At 36.4% G+C, this 20452-nt stretch overlaps 2 protein-coding genes across 12 annotated transcripts in view; one reads left to right on the top strand and one right to left on the bottom strand.

Annotated features, from left to right (window-relative positions):
• Positions 1 to 469: 469 nt before the first annotated feature.
• On the top strand, positions 470 to 10697 carry gnpat2 (glyceronephosphate O-acyltransferase 2). Of its 3 annotated transcripts, XM_052585776.1 has the most exons (16): positions 470 to 610; positions 2065 to 2250; positions 2329 to 2505; positions 3212 to 3341; positions 3511 to 3638; positions 4501 to 4576; positions 4653 to 4804; positions 4876 to 5006; positions 5981 to 6204; positions 7555 to 7803; positions 8008 to 8087; positions 8155 to 8295; positions 9183 to 9282; positions 9402 to 9495; positions 9598 to 9659; positions 9763 to 10697. In XM_052585776.1, the coding sequence occupies exons 1-16, from the start codon at positions 599 to 601 to the stop codon at positions 9804 to 9806; spliced, it is 1986 nt and encodes a 661-aa protein (XP_052441736.1). In that variant the 5' UTR covers positions 470 to 598; the 3' UTR covers positions 9807 to 10697. The 3 variants fall into 3 exon arrangements, with proteins under 3 accessions (XP_052441736.1, XP_052441737.1, XP_052441738.1); XM_052585778.1 differs by lacking the exons at positions 2065 to 2250; positions 2329 to 2505 and having other exon boundaries at positions 495 to 610; XM_052585777.1 differs by lacking the exons at positions 9183 to 9282; positions 9402 to 9495; positions 9598 to 9659; positions 9763 to 10697 and adding an exon at positions 8434 to 8890.
• A 1869-nt stretch (positions 10698 to 12566) lies between these two features.
• dnmt3aa (DNA (cytosine-5-)-methyltransferase 3 alpha a) overlaps positions 12567 to 20452 on the bottom strand; it is a 46697-nt gene continuing 38811 nt past the window's right edge. For all 9 annotated transcript variants that reach the window (XM_052585767.1, XM_052585771.1, XM_052585768.1 and 6 more), the window contains one exon: positions 12567 to 19173. In XM_052585767.1, the coding sequence (XP_052441727.1) occupies positions 19032 to 19173 (142 nt within the window). In that variant the 3' untranslated portion in view covers positions 12567 to 19031. The remainder of the gene's footprint in view (positions 19174 to 20452) is intronic.

Below are 20452 nucleotides of genomic sequence, written 5' to 3'. Positions count from 1 at the left end.
TATAAAACTGACCATTGACCAAACATGTTAACTATTCCAGTCGGATTAGTTCCATTAAAATCCTGTGCCATCCAGATATAGTTGGAGTTATATCAATTATCCATCTCATTAATATGTTCTTCCTGGATGCAAATGTGAGAAAATTGTAAAGTCTCTTTTCATTTGATAAAATCAAAGCTTTATCCAGCAGACCAAGGATCAAAATGAAAGGATCCACAATCAACTCCTTGTCAAAGATATTACTCATTTCAGACACAATTTTGGCCCAGTATCTTTGTGACAGTGAGGAGGGTGCCAACTTAAGTTTTTCACTGAAGGCATAGAGGTTGAAAGGGTTAAATGCATGTCAACGGCTATTAAAGCAGTGTTTAATACTACACACATTTTTTTTCATCACTGTTAAATGTGATAATCTTTGAAACAGATTGTTTAAAGTTGGAGATTATTGGGGGTGACCGGTCACGCGACGGGAGGCGTTCCCGCGGTGCGCACGCTCATTGGTGCGCGAGCTTGTGTCCGAGGTTTGGCCGGTTCTCTTGACTCTGACCTCACATGATCAGAGGAGGGGAGAAGAGCACCTGCTGCTCTTGTGTGGGACATGGAGCCACTGGTATGTACACGATCTGTCTGTTGTTTAGGTATCTTTGTTCAATTATTGGCTACGGACGTGTATTATAATAACGGTTGTAAAGTTCAGAGCGACACAAGGCGACGCGCCAAACTGAAGGCTGTCGCTTTTGTTGTGTAACGTTACACAGATAGAATTGGTGGTTATACCTAACGTTAGTTAAGTACCTTAGCAGTATGAACACGATGAGAAAAGTGTTTTGCTTTCACTTTTTGTTATGCTTCCTTTGTTAAAAACACGGAAATTAAACTACACAGGATGCGTTTTGCGCAATTTTTTTTTTTAAAGTGGGGACCTAAAAACAGACAGCATCCACCCAACTGTTACCCCAACATTTTCCCATAGACTTCTGACCATAGTTTCATGTCATCCAAAGTCTTTATTTATAGCTATGGTATCTACCATACTCATAATTCATAAAGAGTTACCAAAGTTTATCTAAACAATATGGAAACTATCCAAAGCTGTTAAAAGTGACAATGACATCTCTATATTCATCCTATGTGTCCTCTTTATCACTTTTTTATCACTGGCAATACAACCCTCATGGAAATTAACCATGGTTTTACTATAAAAAATAATAATAATAAACATGGTGACCACAAATTAACAATTTGCTACACTAACTATACTATGTGTAGTAAGACATACCAAATAGTATGGCTTGAGGGTGAGTAAATAAAAGGCTAATATTCATTCTAACCCTTTAATTAAGATATAATTTTATCAAATAAACACTAATTTTTGGCTATTCAAATAGTCTACGCAAACTGCACATAACCTAAATGTAACCAATTGCAAGGTTTGCTGTTTTGATACTGTTTATTTACAAACTTTTTACATTTCTTTTTTTTATTAAACATGTTTGGTGTCTACTTAAACATGTTTAGGTAATTTCACAAAGTTTAATCAATGTTTTATATTTCTTGTATAAAATTAATAATTAATTGCAAATAAAATGGTTTTTAAAGTTTGTTTTTGGCCATTCAGATACGCAAACCATACATAACCTAAATGCAACCAAAAATCATAGCGTAGCATTTGTTCTGGCAGGTCACGTTAGTCAAGCTCACATCAGACGACTCTCAGCTGATCCATGTCTATCTATAGGGATGCGACAACTATTACAGCACTCACATATAAGGTCCTTTAGTATTATCAACAGCTTTGTGTTACTCAATAGCTAATTACCCTTCTCCATCCCCAATTTCTAAAATGTTACATTAAATTATTGAACCTTAATGATGTGCAATACATTGATGTTGGTTCTGTTCTGTTTACACTGGGGGGATATTGCTGCTCTCCCTGCTCTTATCCATGCTAGACTGCATAGTGGTCCTGACAGAATTACGTTTTGCGCTTACAGTTTTGATACTGTTTATGTATGAACCTTTTATATTTCTGCTTTATTGAACATGTAATATTGTGTGTATTAGAGTGTGGAGGGTGCAGAAGCTGATGGCTTCTTTGACATTCTGGAGGAGAGGAGGCGGAGCAGTGACTTTAGCCACGCCTTCCGGACCTTTAACCCTCAGCCATACCACGGGGCCACACCCATCTCAGCTGCTGCTCTCAACAGGATGGTGCTTGAGTCACAATACCTAAGCTACATCATACAGGAGGTGAGAGACAGAAAGCGTTGCTTATTAAAAGAAGATGCCAAACCAGTTTTTTTCTCACCGTCTCTCGCTCACACACAGATTGTGGTTGAATGTGACGAACCGCGTGAGGCACTTTTAGAAGAGGCATCTGCACTGCTGGATGAAATGAGTCAAAACCTTCAGCTGGGATTCATTCGTCTGCTGGGTTTCGCACTGAGCAAAGTTTTTAAGACCGTCTTCAGCTCTATACACGTCAATGAGGATGGGCTCACACGGGTTAGAGTTTTTCTGTTCTTTTAAAGGGGACCTATTATGCCCCTTTTTATAAAATTTTAAATAAGCATCTAATGTCCCCAGAGTGTGTATTTTAAATTTTAGCTCTAAATACCCCACATATCATTTTTAATAGCTAGTTTAAGTTGCCACTTTTACAGTATGAGCCAAAACATGCCATTTTTGGCTTTGTCCCTTTAAATGCAAATAAGCTGGTTTTCCTGGCCCCCTTTTCAGAAGTGCTTCAAAATTATAATTACAATTAAAGATTAAATTAATTTTTTTTTTTTTTTTTTGGTACATTATCTACGAAATCCACAGTGCATCCCAAAACACAACACTTGTATTGCATCTTTGGTGCTGACATTGTAAATCTCCAGTAATGGTGGACTGCTGCTTCTCACTCAGGCCTGTGTCTATGCTAATAGGGCAGAGAACATCACAAATGGGCGGGACTTTTCCCTGTGGTGACGTGAACATTTCTGGAAGATTTCTGGAATCGCTTGTTCTGAGAGACTGTTTATGATTTATTGTGATTACTAATAAATGACTGAATGGATTTTCACCAATACAGGCTGGTTGTTTTCACACACTGCAGGCACACAACTGTGTTCAAACACCTTATAAAAGTGATTTTTGCATAATAGGTACCCTTTAAAAATAAATTGTTTTCAAAAGGAAAGTTTCACTGAATTCTATCTTCATTCAGCTCCAGCAAGCCATTCAGGAGTATCCCGTCATCCTGATGCCCAATCACAGGAGTTACGTGGATTTCCTGGTTCTGTCTTACATCATGTTCACTTATGACCTCTCTATCCCCGTCATTGCAGCTGGAATTCGCAAGTATCTATTGATTTTTAATGGAACTGTAGGTGGCATAATCCCATAGTCACATCATATTTTGAATGTAAAATGCAACTATATGCGATCATGTCAAAACGTAAACATAAAACTACTATTTCTGTACTTACCTTTATCCAAATCTGTCCATGTTTCTTTCTCTTACAGCTCTGATGGGGATGAAGCTGATTGGTGAGATCTTTCGGCGGTCAGGAGCGTTTTTTATCCGTCGTGCCATTGGCTCAGACAAGCTGTACTGGGCGGTGCTGTCTGAGTACGTCAGAGCTATTGTGCGGGTGAGAATTCATTTGTTATTAGAGATTTGTCTAGAAATGATCGTACAGTACCATTAAAAGGTGTGGGGATGGTCATTTATTTATTAATTTTTTTGCTCACCAAGGCTATATTTATTTGATTAAAAATACAGGGAAAACATTATTATTGTGAAATATTATTGCAATTAAAAAAAAAAAAAAATCTTGTGATGCAGAGCTGAATTTTCAGCATCATTCCTCCAGTCTTCAGTGTCACACAAATCTTCAGAAATCATTCTAAAAATGCAGATTTGCTGCATGAGAAATATTTCTGATTATTATAAATATTAAAAAGAGTTTTGCTGATTCGTATTTTTGTGGAAACCATTTTTTTTTCAGGATTCTTTGATGAATAGAAATATATATAAAAAAACAGCATTTATTTGAAATAAACTTTTTCATCCCACTTCTGGCACATACCTTTGTGATTATTATTGTAACTTTTGATCAATTTAATGCATTGAATAAAAATATTAATTTGAAAAAAAAAATGAAAGAAAACTTTGAATGCAAGGAAGAAATGTATATTAAATATACTAATATTTTACATTTATTTTAAAAGACATAACCCTAATAATTTAATAACCCTGTTAAATGTAATCTTTAACAAATCTCAGCATGAATATCCATCTTCTGTACATTATAAATTCAATTGTGGCATTTAAAACAATTAATTTTAATTTTTATGCTTAATGTGTTGTTTACTTCTTTAATGCATGTTCCTGATCCTATTTTGCACAGTTAATTAGTACACATTATTAAAGATCTCTAATAATTAAGAAACACTTATTTAGCCCTGAAAATATAATTAGCACTGATACTCACAGTAGTTGTTTTTCTGCAGACAGGTTATGCTCCATTAGAGTTTTACGTTGAAGGATTACGGAGCAGAACGCTGAAATCTCTCACACCAAAACTAGGTAAGCTTGTAGTTAAGATGGTAAGCTGTAAATGTGGGGTTCTGCGTGTTCTCCAGTTGTGTTTGGATCCTTCCAGGAATGATGCACATGGTGTTGGAGCCCTTTTTTAAAGGAGAGGTGTTTGACATCAGTCTGGTGCCCATCAGCATCAGTTATGAGCGTGTGCTGGAGGAGTCGCTCCTCGCTCATGAGCTGCTGGGAGTGCCTAAACCCAAAGAGACCACAGAGGTACAGCCTGTGCAAAATACAAAGATATTAAGGAAAGAGCCTGGTTCTGAGCTCTTGCTGTGCATCTGCAGGCTTTGCTGAAGGCCAGGACGGTGCTGAAGCAGGATTACGGCTGCATGCATGTGTACTTTGGCAACCCTGTGTCAGTCAGAGACCTGGTGAAGGGAAAAATAAACCGCAGAGAGTATAATCTGGTGCCCAGGTAATAAAAACATTAGAGTTAGTATAGTTAACTAAAATAATAATAATTACTTGAAATAAAAAAAATTGCAATTGCAATGATAAATTGATTGTTCATTCATTTATTATGAACAAAATAGTTCAATATGAGATATTTACATATGTGACCCTGGAGCACAAAACCAGTCTTAAGTCGCTGGGGTATATTTTTAGCAATAGCTATAAAATATATTGTATGGGTCAAAATACAAAATTCTGTGACCGAAAAATCATTAGGACATTATGTAAAGATCATGGTCCATGAAGATATTTAGTTAATTTCCTGCTGTTAAAATATCAAACATAATGTTTTGATTAGTATTATGCATTTCCTAGAACTATATTTGGACAACTTCAAAGGTGATTTTCTCAATATTTCGATTTTTGTTTTGCACTCTCAGATTCCTGATGTTCAAATAGTTGTATCTCGGCCAAATATTGTCTGATCCTAACTAACCATACATCAATGGAAAGCTTATTTATTTACCTTTTAGAAGATGTATAATCTTAATTTCGAAAAATCCTTATGACTGGTTTTGTGGTCCAGGGTCATATATTATTAAATAAAAACAACAAAATGATTAATATGTTCATCAAAAATATTTTTTTATAATTTGGCTTAAATTTTAACTTTACGTTTATATTTTTTGTCCAGATATGTTTCTGGTCTGATCAAATAATTAGTCAAAATAGAAATTTTAACACTTTCTCTGCCAGAGTATTAATATTTTTTTGGTTTACAGCCACCATCAGCATTTTGTGATCATTCACAAATCATTCATGACACATTATTTTTTATTATTGATTTTATTTATTTTGATATTGCACGTTTTTGGATCTTGTTATTCCATGCAAATAGACAAATACTGCTTGAAATATACATACTCCATACTGCAGAAGTAGTAGTATGCTATTATTAGCACAAAAAAACCTCACTCTTTTTTGTCTTATTAACAGAGACCTGCCTATGAAGCCCAGTAAAGAGACGCAGGAGTTTGTATCTGGCCTTGCCCACATGATCATCTGTTTGCAGGAGAGAAATGTAGTACTGAGCGCCTGGAACCTGATGGCCGTGGTTCTCCTTCAGAACCTCCAGGGCATTGATTTGGATCTGCTTACCCATAAAACCCTGTGGCTGAAGAGTCTCGCCCTGCGGTTTGGAGCTAATCTCAGATGGCCCAGTAAGGATGTGTAAATGATGCTCTATAAATAAACGTGGTATTGCATTGCACCGTACTGCATAAAAATACAATCAGCTATTGGCTTCAGTGCTTTATAGACAGCTTCTGTTGCATGCTGTCAGTGGGCAGAGAAAATATTTTTGACTTATTTGTCAGTTCAAGTTCGAAAAATCTAACAATGGACATCTATAGGGCAGGACATTATAATACAAGCCAAAGTTGAACATTACACATAAATAAATGAGACTGGCGAACTGCTATAATTATATCTTATATTTGACCCTGGACCACAAAATCAGTCAATTTTTCCAAAGATTTCTATTGATTTATGGTTTGTTATAAGACAAGACAATATTTGACTGAGATCAGGAATCTGAGGTTTCAAATAAATCTAAATACTGAGAAAATCGCCTTTGAAGTTGTCTAAATGAATTCTTAGCAATGCATATTACTAATCAAAAATTAAGATTTGACATATTTACGATAGGAAATGTACTAAATATCATCATGTAACATTACCTTCAACTAATATCCTAATGATTTTTGGCCTTAAAGAAAAAAATCAATCATTTTGACCCATACAATGTTTTTTGGCTATTGCTAAAAATAAACCACAGCGACATAAGATTGCTTTTGTGCTCCAGGGTCACATATGTCACCGCCATGTAATTTCAGTTATTTCTGATCGATGCGCATAAATACCAGAAAAAGTAGAAAAGCTTGATCATAACAACAACAACAGTTTCTCTCTCTTTTTTTTTTTTTTTCCCATAGACTTCCATTGTGTTGTAAGTGCATAACTGTAAACACAATTTTGGATAATTTTTTTTACAAACTTTTGAAGATTGAGTCAAAATATTTTCTGCCATAAAATCAACAGCAGATGCTAACCATAGAGAAAGCACTAGCATAGTATAACTGGAGCTGTGTACTACATTAGAATATTCATGAGCTCTTTCCAAGGGTCTCTCACTAGTTTAGTTTTCTGTGTAATGTGAACATCTTGTAAAGGTTCTTTAACTCTGGGACTAAAGCCATACATGTGAATGGGATCAGCAGTGTCCGAAAACAACAAAACCCCCATTCAGAGCTGTTCCTACAGCAACCACACAGACTGAGCGTTCAGTATGGGGCAAATGGGACAGAAGTTCTTATGTTTGTGTGTTGAATCTTTCGGATACAGAAGATTGTTGTTTAAAATCCTGTTAATTCCAATAAAAACATCCTAATAGCAACCACTCATCACAAAACACAAACCACATCTTCATCAAAAAATCTTATCATTTAAAAGTGTATTTGCAGGTATGAAAACATACCATTCTCTACTTTATTTTTTTTTTTTATGTGTAGAGAATGTTTCGGATTCTGTGGTGATGTCATCGAGCGTGAGCCTGCATCACTCAGTGGTTTGCTGTGAGAGGGGGCGTGTCTTTCTAGTGGAGGAGGAGGGGCCAGGGCCTGTCACTCAAGAAGAGGGCGTGTTCAGACGTGCTGCTGCTGTGCTCATGTGCGCCTCCTACAGGAATCAAGCAGTACATGTATTCACAAGACCAGCTATGGTGGCGGTCTCTATGAAAACAGCTGCAAGAAATAAAACAGGTAAGTTGTATCATATGAAATCAATTATATAGGGCCTCATGACTTCTGCGGGGAATCACTTTAAATGTGAAAAGAGCAGTGTGCTTAAGTTTTGTGTTACACTGAAGAAAGAAGTCAAACAGGTTTAGAATGAAATGAGGGTAAATAAATGAATTATTAGTGTTAAACATCTGAACCACGGTTACTGTGTTGTTCTTGCTCTAGACGACGTCTTTCATCATTTCAAGTTCCTGCTGGAGCTCTTTTCCAATGAGTTTGTTCTTATTCCTGGACAAGCAGATCAGGTGAGTCTCACTGTTTAAATAACGCTGTTAAACATGACATCCATCTAAACACCCGTTTCTCTCTCAGGACTTCGAGGAGGGCTGTTCTTTGCTACAGAAGTCTGGTGTGATCGGCCGCTCTGATGAAGAGATCTGTGTGAGGGACAATGGCCAGGAAACCATCATCTTCCTCAGAGCGATTCTGCAGCCTTTCATTGAGAGCTACCAGGTGATTGTAGTCATTTACACAGTTGTCCAGACAGTTCTCCATTGGCAAGTAACAATACCTTTAAATACCAGAATTAAATAAATAGTTTAACCCCAAAAAAAATTTATCATAATTAGCTGAAAATGTACTCACCCTCAGGCCATCCAAGATCCAAGAGCTTGTTTCTTCATTGAAACAGATCTGAAGAAATGTAGCATTACATCACTTGCTTACCAATGGATCCTCTGCAGTGAATGGGTGCCGTCAGAATCAGAGTCCAAACAGCTGATAAAAACATCACAATAATCCACACCACTCCAGTCCATCCCTTAACGTAAGCGAAAAGCTTCATATTTGTAAGAAATAAATCCATTATTAAGGCATTTTTTACTTTAAACCTTCACTTCTGGTTAAAATAAGATTTCATAACTCATAATAATGCTTCCTCCAGTGGTAAAAGTCCATCACCTGTTATTCTCTCGCATCAAAATCTACCAAAAGATTTGTTAAGAACCGTTTTGGATTGTTTTCACTAGTAACCTGGGCTTAATCTGTGCATATGTCAGACAAAACTACCTTTTCACTGGAGAAAGCAATATCATGGATAAAGATATCATCTTGCAATGGATAAAGCAAGATGTTAACTGATGGACTGGAGTGATGTACAGTAGATTACTTGTGGATTGTTGTGATGTTTTTATCAGCTGTTTGGACTCCCATTCTGACGGCACCCATTCACTGCAGAGGATCCATTGGTGAGCAAGTGTTGTAATGCTGCATTTCTCCAAATATGATGGAGCAAACTCATCTATAATATCTTGGATCTTGGCCTGGTATTTGTAAATTTTTCCAAATTGTAATTTTTGGCTAAACTATTCCTGTAATATGAATGCTGATGATGTGTCTAGCTGGTGTTCAGGTACCTGTGTGAAGAGAGTTCGCAGACATTCAGAGAGAAGATGTTTCAAAACAGCATCCGCAGTTTCATCATGAAGCTCTTTATTTCAGGTGCGGGTTATTTCTGCCAATATCTGTGAAATGATCTTGTGAATTATCTAACAGATGAATGCAATCAGATAATGTTTATTATTAAAACCGATTCTCTTCGATCTGTCTCTTTCTTTCAGGTGAAGTTGAGTCGTATGAGTGTTTATCGTCTGACCTCCAGAAGAACGTTCTCTCAGCTTTGCTCAGGATGGCTGCTATGACCAAAACTAAAGTGTAAACCATTTCAACATGCATCTAAGAAATAATCTTTGACAACGGTATTGATTTATTAACACAGAAATGAGTTTAATAATAACACCTCTCTCTGTTTTTCAGTGATGACCAGAATGAGTTTAGAGTGAATACATCTGCAGTAAGGAGAATATGGGACATGCTGAGTAAGATTATGGATTAATTTTTGTTCTGATCTACAGCCTTCTATTGCAAACTAAGGGTGTTTCTGCTCTGTTGTGTAGTGTAATCAGCTTTTCTTCATTACAGGCAATGGATGGAGCCCTCAGGTCAGTGTAGATGCCAGACTGTGATGAGAAGAATCGGACAAAGGCGACTCTTTATTCTTTTATCGTAGAATTGCTAATATGTATAAGTGCTGCATGTGTCAAACACTGAACAAACCTTCAGTAGCTGCTGTAGATGTAGAACATCATTTAATTCAACTGCTATTGCAGTATAGATGCTATATTTTTATAGATCATTAGAAAATCATACAGATGGTATTATTCAACAGCAAAATGTACATTTTAATATACACTTATCTTTCAAGTATTCTTTTAAAACGCATTAACATGCAATTTAACATTTTAATAATCAAATAATTGCATTAATCTTTTTATTGAATAATTAAACAATTCTAGCAAGGTTTTTATATTTTCACTTTTAAAATACTGCTTCACACACTGTGCTTCAACAATGTAGTGTTGGATGCTGTAGTTAAAACCGATTATTATTGTCAATCTCTCTCAGGCGAAGCTCAATCATACGAGTGTTGATCATCTGACATCTAACGTTCTCTCAATTTTGCTCAGGATGGCTGCTGTGACCAAAACCAGTGTTAACAGCTTCAACACATTTAAGAAATGAGTTCTTTTTAATGTAGCTAATGTGTGTATGTACTGTAGGCTACTGTAGTGTTTTAGTGTCAAACGCCGAATAAGCTTGTAGTAGCTGCTCTAGGTGTTGAACATATGTTTTTAACTGCTGATGAGGAATAGATTATTTCATTTTGTAGTTTATAGACATGCTCATACAGATACTTACTTACATAATTTTTTAAATATTTTTATATCATAAATTATCATTACGGTAACATCTTGATAACTGATTTATGTTTCCTTCTTTTTTTTAAGCAGCACAGAGAATTATGAAATAAATAAAAAATAAAAAATATGTACGAACAGTACGTACACACTCACAAACACTATTTTTCTGTGAATTGTGGGGAATTTCCATAAACTTCTATTACTTTTATACTGACCAAACAATATTTTATATCCCCTAACCCTAAACACTTTTTTTATTATACCCAGGCCGGTCCCTAAAATATCAGAAATGTCTGGTTTTACTATCCTTGTGGGGAAGTTTGGTCCTCACAATAGTTGCATAAACAAGAACACACACACAAGTGCTACCATAACACATAGAAAATGCAAAAGAGCATTTGTGCTGGTACTCAAGTTCAGCTCAGTCGGTGAACTCCACTTCAGGTGATCAATGTAGACATACAAAAATGTTATGGCATCAGAAGCTGCTTTTATGGTGCTTTTGTGTTTATGAAAATTTCCGAAAGAATCGCAACGTGATCCAACATCTTTTAGCTCATCTAAGTCATTTAATTCGCCTGTCAAAACGATCGTAATGGCGATGTAGGATTTTCCTGTAGAGTGAAACGTTATACAACCAACATATTCTAATTGTTTTTAAAATCTCACTTGGTTAAAACATTTTATTGTAAACGCATGGCAAAGAGCAACCAGGTGCTGTTTAGAGGATGCAAATCAGCGTCTCTTTTTCCTTGTGGACTGATCAGGATTTAGGTAGTCCTCCAGCTGTCCTCTCTGTTTCTGTATTTCTTCTCTCCGTTTTTGCTGCTCGTTCTCCCATGCACCCACGTCCTCATTAGAGAAAAGCAGCATCTGTTGCGCCCAGCGCACCGTGGACGCAATGAGAAACAGCGCCGCCTGCAGGACGTGTCTGACAGCGACACACAGACTCGACATGACCGCCACAAACTGTGCGAGCGACTCCAAGATCAAACACACCGCCTCTAGAAAATGAACAGCGGCGCTTCTGTAACACTTCACAACATTCCCGAAACGATCTAATCCAGCACCGTTCCTCACTAATATATCATAAAGGCAAAACAATTGTAATATAATTGCTTTGGTGCAGTGGTGAGCGTCATGGCGCAGGTGTAACAGCACCAGGTACAGCTGACACACGGCTGTGGTCATCGTATGAAGAGCCAAACGAAATTCATTAATAGTTTTTCCTGTGGATAAGAAGGAGTCACATATAAAAGCATGCATGATGTTACTGTTTCAACAAGCTATCATAAAGGCAGTACAGTGAGAAATAGTAATATTACAATGTAGCATTGCTTTTCTTTTAGGCAGATCTACCAATATATATCGGACTATTAGAGTAAATGGTCATATTTACCATCCACGAAAAATATGACCAAAATAACCAACAGAATCCACATTCTGAAGAATGACCGTGATCCTCTTGACAGTGAGTCATAGTCTGTTTGTGAGAAACGAAAACGAAAGTGTCTTGGCACACCCAAGATTATACATATATGAATGTTTACAGCTGATACTGGGTGTATTCAGTGAGCATTTGTATTTAATGGCAATAGCTTTTAGTTACAGGTGATCTGTTCTAAACAAGCGTTTAAAATAGTTTTAGATGGACTAGAATTTGTATCAACTAGGCCTACCCCAAAACATTTGGTAAGTGCAGTTCATCCCAAAATGAACATGATCATTATTTACTCACGCTTGTGTTATTCCAAACATGCACAAGTTTCTTTCTTTTGTTGAACACAAAAAGAAGATATTTTGAAGAGTGTTGCTAGTAGCCATTGACTTCCTAGTTTATTTTCCACACTGGTGGGGACTAATTTACCAATGTTCTTCCAAATATCCTCTGTAGTGTTCAATAGAACAATCTCATACAGGTTTAAATAACTTGAGCATCAGTAAATGATGACAGTTTTCATTTTGGGCTGAACTATGCCCTTAATGATCTTCACTCACACCATAAGAAAGACACGACAATGCTGATTTTAGCACAAAAACAGTACATTTAATTCAAGTGTCCCCCAGCACACGCTCACAGGAAAGGAGCCTGCGTTCGGCTGTCTCTCCTTTCACTGCGTACAGAGAGAATTATGGAAGGATGAACTGCTACTATAACACTCCAAAGACCATCGAAACACAACAGAACTACAGCCACACACACAGAGAGAGAGAGAGGGTGAGGATAAAGGTGTGTTACAGTGGATGAAGAAAAAGTAAAAGAGAGAGACCTGTGGACTGATCAGATGGACGAGGCTGCAGGGCAATAAATATTGAGGCAACGACAATCATATATAAAAAACAATACAGTCTGATCGTAGCAGGAGTACATGAAGGGAGTCTGTAGAAAGGAATGTTGGGTAATGTAGTTTTGCCATCACTTCCAAGCAGTTACGTAACAGTGTACAGTAATGCTGCCTTCAAGTCCTCCGGGGAAGCTCCTACTTACGAGTTCGAAAGTCGATGCAAAGTGGTCAGAATCAAATGTATTTCCTGACAAACAAGCTCTTTAGCAGAAAATGAAGAGATGTGTATTAGGTGCGGTTTTTGACACTACTGCAAAGAATGATGGGAAATGTAGTTTTTTCCCCTCATGGTATTTTCTGATACGGCCCTTTTCACACCGTATGCAAACCTAAATTACATGGTAGGCTATTTCAATGAAAACCAAATTATGACCAACTGGGATCGATCAATTGAGACGAAACCCAAAAAATTCAAGAAAACCCAGAGTTTCTTAACGGTAAGCGCTCGACTCGTAAATACGATCATTCCGACGTGACCTGAAGGCAGCGTGTGAATACAGTATGAATGAAGGTTTCTTACTGAGAGGCACATACTACAGTAATGTCTAGGCTAAAACACATGAATCTGTACATTTTTAATCATCTTTTTTACGTTTACATTTTCATCAAGTACAAAGTTAAAATGCCTTTGTTAATATATTCATAAAAGAGTAAAATAATAGTGCTTCCTCAAGACTACACAACAAAAAAACAGTCATTGTCAAGACCAAGTCACTTCTCAACGATATATTTTCACGTCATTCTTTTCTAGCTCATCATTTAAGAATAAATTGTATAGCACCTTTTTGAAACAACCTTCTCGGATCGAGATACTTGTATTATTCCTAAAATAACCTCAGACAAGACCCGCCTCCTTTAAAGCTGATGACAGGTTATTGGTCGGCCTTTGAGCGCATCACCTGTCAATCATCTTCCCCACCAGGGTTCATAAATAGAAAAGAATTCTCTGGCCTTTCCATTAATTGGCCACGCCCATCACTAGTTCATAGCCCCGCCTTCGACCCCACCCCCTTTTATTATAACAGCCATGCATATAATCATACACTAGCCAATAAACACGGCAGAATTACTCTAAATGAATTTAAAAACACCCAGCACACAAAATGTAATAAATTCTAAAAAAGAGGCAAACTTATCATTAATGTACAATTCATTTACCACTTAAGTCTCGACTAATAACAATCAAACCTCACGTTGCGTTACGAGATTGACCAGCCTTCACCAAACAAACACAAACAGACTCTAAGGCTACGAGCGGTTCGGCCCAGCACAGTGCCACGAAGATCCTGCTAAAGGAGTCAGATTCTACCAAGCAACCTTGAAAGGAGAACATCCTGCATTTCAAAATCTCCATCCAAAAGCTAAATATTCTGCCTCTGGAGCAAAAAGAGTTGTCAGAAATGAATGGGTTAGCATTAAAGGAAGAGCTCACCCAAAAAAGAAAACTGACTTAAAATCTGTGGTTCCACCCATTCACTGCAGAGGATCCATTGGTGACCAAGTAATGTAATGCTAAATTACTCCAATAGTCTACAAAACTCAAAAGACATCATGCTGGTCATGGAAGTGCATGTTCTTCTTAGAGGTTTTTGGCAACAAAAATTGACAGTATCTCAATCAATTTCTAGACTTTTTTGCATTTCAACTTAACACTCTTTAAAAGACTCAAAAATGTTTCGAATCATGTTTGCCTGAAGTGAATTACTATTATCAAACAGCTAAATAGCAGGATGTTCTCCTTAAAGTCTGGTTTCTGAGCATGCGCTCAAGCAGAAGTTTACTATAACCTGTGGGCCATAAGCATATCTCAACATCAACTGTGATATAATAATTCAGATCTGAAACTGCAAATAAAACCATCTTTCAGGTAATGAGTTAGCTGACCAGATTTCAACGTCACGTCAGTCAAAAGTTTGAAGAAACGAGCAACCCTCAAATAAGAAGTAGTCCAATATGTTAGTTTGCTTTCCCGGTTGAAATGTGATCTGTATAAACTCTTCCCTCCAGTGAGGACCAATCGAATTAGCAAATTCGTACAAAAATCCTTGATTTTTCGAAGCACATCTCTGTGAGCACCAGAGTCCTGTTTACTTCAGATGTGAAACAGGATTATAAAACAACACACTTGGTAGAGTAATCCAGTTTGCACATAATCCAAGTGTGAACTCTCCGCTTGCACCACAAGAGGACTCTAGATTCTGGGAGCACCATGTGACCAGCTTTTAGGACATCACACAGATGGGCCACTTTCCCAGAACCCTGACCGAAGGAGCACTGAATATGTCAAGACTATCAAAAACCGGAACGGGAGAAATACAATACTAATCAGCCTTTAGATTAGCACTTTGACTGATCTGTATGCAGTTCAGCACCAGAGAGAAAGGCTACGCTCACATCGCAAGAGCCTAATTCAGAACCGGGACTATTTTATCATTCATTTTTATTTTCCGAAATTCTAAAAATAAATGGTTATTTTTTACATTACACGTTGAATCCCAGAATTTCAGTGTGGCCTCAGATTTTAGGGCACAATTTCTTTTTAAATAAAGGTATCTGAATTTAATTTATTTGTTTTCTTTAAATATTACAATCTCCTTTTCAACACTTCATATAGTAGAATTAAAAAATAATTTGAATTTATAGCAAGGTTAAGTCAACGATACAATTATACTAACCTGCCGCATCAAAAATACAGTAAAAACAGCAATAAATTGCAATATTATTACAATTTAAAATAGCTGTTTGCTATTTGAATAAAGTGTTATTTATTCCTGTGATCAATTATTCTAGTCTTTAGTGTCACATGATCCTTCAGAAATCATTCTAATATGCTGGTTTGCTGCTCAAGAAACATTTCTTGCTATTTCAGTGAAAACAGTTCGTGCTTCGTATTTTGTGAAAACTGACATTTTTCAGGATTCTGTAATGAATCAAATTTTCAAAAGACCAGCATTTATTTGAAATACTGTCTACATTTTTTTTTACATCATAAATGTATCTATTGTCACATTTAATCAGTTTAATGCATCCTTTCTGAATAAAAATATTAATCTAAATAAATAAAAAAATAATAATCAAAAAACAGGTCTGGGCTAAAAATCCAGCAATTGCAGTGTGAACGTAGCCGAGCTGAACCTGAAGCAGAATGCAAGCCAGGAGAGAGTAAGAACGAAGCACCATGAAGCTGCACCATGGAGTATCTGCGGCACCATTGAATTTCTGCACCACCAGTAGAAACACATGCAGGGGCTAAAAACGACACAACATCCCTGATACCAGACTGAACACACACAAACACCAAATACAGTAAGAGTGGTGGTATCTGGACTGAAAACGGCAAGATCTGGCAGAATCGGATGCAAGTTATTCCATTTCTACATGCGGAAGGTCGGTGTGTGGTGTTGGCAGAATATTGCATCAGAGACGACAGCAAACGACATGATCTTATAAAAAAAAAAAAAAAAAATCTTTTACAAAGGAGTAGTTCACCCAAAAACTAAACCAATGTCATCAGTTATTCACCTCCTCAAAGTAACCAAAGACCAAGCTGTGTTCGTCAATTTAAATAAAACCACCATCAACAGAGCTGTTTGGAAGGCTCTTGAAGGGTTAACACTTCCACTTATTATAAGCAATGCTTATTAATTGTTTTTGGGCTTGTGTTTACTCATACAGTAGGTGCATGGCACAATATTTTGGCATGTGGTATCTTTACACAATAAAGCATTTTATTTTAAGCTCATTACAGGATTGTTATTTGCTGTTTTTATAGAAATATCTGGCAACATTAACGAGTCAAAACCTAATTCACGGTGATTTCTAGCACATTACAGAAAAGACAACTCTGATATATGCTTAAATGCTGCATGAACAGCTAGTTTGGTTATATACCGGTGTTGCCAAGTCAGTGGTTTTCCCTCAAAACTGCACTACTTTTACAATGGTTCCGTGTTTTTTTGTTTGTTTGTTTGTTTGCGGGTTAAAGTGAATGCTATAGCCCCTTGATGAAAGAAAAAAAAAAAAGGAAAAAAAAAACGGTCAAGTTTTGATTAGCAATGGGACTGGTTTTGTTCTGAGACCTGGCAACCCTGTTCCATACACACTACATACAATTTTTGTAAATGACTTCATTTGGTAAAATGCGGTTGTTGTAAGTGTGTACAGAACAGAACTAAGCACTAAAAAGTGAACTGACAACCAAAATTAGCTGCAGTGTGTATGTGGTCGGAATGACATGAGGGTGAAAAAAGGAGGACAGAATTTTTATTTTTGGGTAAACTGTCTCTTTGAGGTGTATGAACGTGTAACACAGCTCTCAGCATGCATGTGTGTGTGATGGGACACAGCTCTCTCATATGTGCCCTATAGGCTCCAGCAGAAAGGTGTAGAGAGAGAGAGAGAGAGAGAGCACCATAGTGGAGTTGTGAGTGAATAGTTGCTGAAGTTTAGTAGTACCATAATAAGACTGTAAACAGTGTATTGTTGATTTTTCAAGAACATCTTCTCTCTCACAGGAAATGTGTGTTTATGTGTAAAAATGATGTTTGTGTCGATGTTACAGACACGTATACTAACCAGGCACCACATGGCAAAGCAGTAAGTGATAAATTGCAATTCTTCCATGTTAATCTAACTAGATGTGATTTACCTGATTTCTATTAATGTAATAGTAGAAATAAAACTGTAGCACTGCTTAATCAATCTCATGAAAATATGCCCAGAGTTACATTTCATCCAAAGAAAAAAAAATCTAGAATTTTCTTAGCCCATTTTAGAACCTTAATTTTATTAAACATTTTTTGTGCATTGTGGTATTTTATTTTACAGCACTCGTTCACTTCCGTCTGCAGTGCGTATGCGGTCTATGAGCACTACGTCTGCGGTGCAGAAGCTGCACGGACTCATTGTGCTTTCACACAGTCTTAATTCGTGTTGCAAACAAACACAACATTTATCCATTATTTTGATTTCAAATCCAAACGTTGCTACTGAAAAAGCTCTTTCAGCATTGTGATCCTCTTTTATCACAGTACAGTAACAATCTTTAGTTTAAACTCAATAAATGTAAAAAATGTATTATTCATGCATTTGACTCTTTAGGTTTTTATAAGTTGCTCAAGCAAGTGGCAACACATTTAAACACAACATATAGCTTACATTTCGTGTTAAAAGATTTTAAATTTAAACTCACCACTGACAGAAACAGTTGGCTCTTGTGCCTTTTCTTTTGCATTTAAATCTTTATTACAAGCAATCCAGAGGGTCTTAAACTTAGTTTTTCTACCACCACTGGTGCATGTATTATGTTGCGATACAAATGCTGACTTGTAGCTAATGCAAACTTTTTAATGTCGATGCACCGAGCGAATCAGTTAATCTTCCTATCCCTAATAAATAAAATAATGTTAATGTTAATTACTCCATGTTAAGAAAAAACAAAATTTCTTTACATTTATATATATATATATATATATATATATATATATATATATATGAAATACAGTAATGCGATTTTATTGGGTAAATGTGCTTAATTGTCAATAAAATAATGCAAAACATTTTTTACTTTTTTTCTTTTACTTTTGGTATCAGGATGAAATATGACCTAGACATATTTTCTGTTAGATTCTTTCTATATTAAACATCAAATATGATTTGATTCTTGAAGATTTCCATATCATACCTGGTTAGTTCACGGGGTAACATAAGTTTAAGGTTTGGGGGACGGGATTCGTCTGCTTTGAGTATTCAAAGAGCGTCTGCTTCTGTTTCACACCTCGTCATCCAGTGCTTTGTGCTCTATATTTTCACACTCGGACAAACATACACTTGCAAACACACACACATGTTGTCTCTGTCAGTTGTGTGAGAGAGAAAGAGTTGTCACAGTTGAAAAAAAAAAAATCCTAAACCGACTGTCAATAAAATACAAGAAAATAAAAAATCTGGACTCAAATAAATTGTTTTCAAATAAATATCTGAAATGTGGCTGTCTAGTGGGTTGAATAGTAATATTAGAATAGCACCAGCCATTCAGAGGCCACAAGCAAAAATGGAAACCACAAGAAGGTGGAACTTATTGGATATGCAAGAAAGGAAGAGGAGGGATGTCACGACGCCATCATGATGTGTGGTGGGTGGAGCTTCAGTTACAGGCAAAATATTCCTTCAGCGGAGCGAAGAGGTGGCGAATCACAGGCACGCTCCACGACCTTCCCAGAAGCCTTTGCCTGGCGAGACGACTCATGTTGGACACATCTGTGTAATGGACGGGGAAGCCGAAAACTCTGTAACACACACAGCAGTGGATTTTATACACAAGTACATACAGGTGAATCTCATGAATTCAAAAGTACATATATATTTTAAAAATTATCATTTTTTTAGGGCAGCACAATAAATCGCATGTGATTGTCAAGTGCATCTCGTCAGTAAAGCCGGTTCTGTGATTAATAGTAAATTTACATCATATGCTTTCAGATGGAGCGGCATTTACTACACAGAGCCGTAGACACTGTAAAAACTATGCAATATCGCGTTAATAATCGAAGGCGATTCATATGCGATTATGAACACAATATTGCGTAGCTTGTCAGTTACTGTTTACAATGCGTGGAATGGTGAGCTGTGATTGGTTGAGCGGATGTATGGCATGCAGAAAGGAGACTGTCGTTTGTCGCAATTTGGAAAGATAGGAAAATAACATGGCGGATATCGCATTTCTGTAAAATTAAAAACTGACTTTCAATACTAACCAGATACAATACTGATTTAGGCGGGAACTCAATAATAACAGTATATGTGTGTATTGTGTGCATTTATTTCTTAAGGGATAATGTACATTCATCCGGTTGTTATCTCAGAATAAAGCCCGACCGGGTGATTCAGGACCCCGACGCTAAGCGGAAGGTTATTAAACAGCTACTTGCAAAAAAGTAAATAATTAGACACAAAATATTTTTTTTGAGTTGAAATATTGCATTGCAAAGCTTCCCTGAACACAAACCTGAACAAATTCAAACTATACGGACATTTAAGGGAAACGGTCCAGTCAAACCACTTATTACTCAACATTTCATAAATAATTAAGCCGATAAAAGTTTTAAGACGAAAATGTTTTAAAATCTTGACAGTTTTTTTGTTATCTTATAATCCATTACAGCATACCAAACAATCGTAGCAAAATGTTTGCAACATCCAAAATGCGAACAGTTTTTACCTAACCTGTGTTATATATATATATATAAAAAGACTGTCAAAATAAACGTTTTAATAATGCTTTAATGCACTCATTTTAATGGAACTAATTTTATTTATGCACTGTTAATGTAGCACACATTTTCTGTTTGACTTGTTGTCTAGCTGTAGTTTGAGAAATGGAAATGCTGACAGTGTTGCTGTCAATGCTGATTCGCTGACATTTTATATTTTTTATAGTTATTTTATAGTTTATATATATATTATTTTTTGTATATTATATAGATCATTTTAAAAACTTTTTAAAATATAAAATGTACGTTTATTTGCAACAATAAAAAGACATATATGGCAGTAAATCTCTCCCTT

This window comes from Carassius gibelio, chromosome B20 (assembly GCF_023724105.1).
Source record: "Carassius gibelio isolate Cgi1373 ecotype wild population from Czech Republic chromosome B20, carGib1.2-hapl.c, whole genome shotgun sequence".
Lineage (NCBI taxonomy): Eukaryota > Metazoa > Chordata > Actinopteri > Cypriniformes > Cyprinidae > Carassius > Carassius gibelio.
Note: the sequence above shows the minus strand (reverse complement) of the source record. Positions and strands in the feature narration are given on the sequence as shown.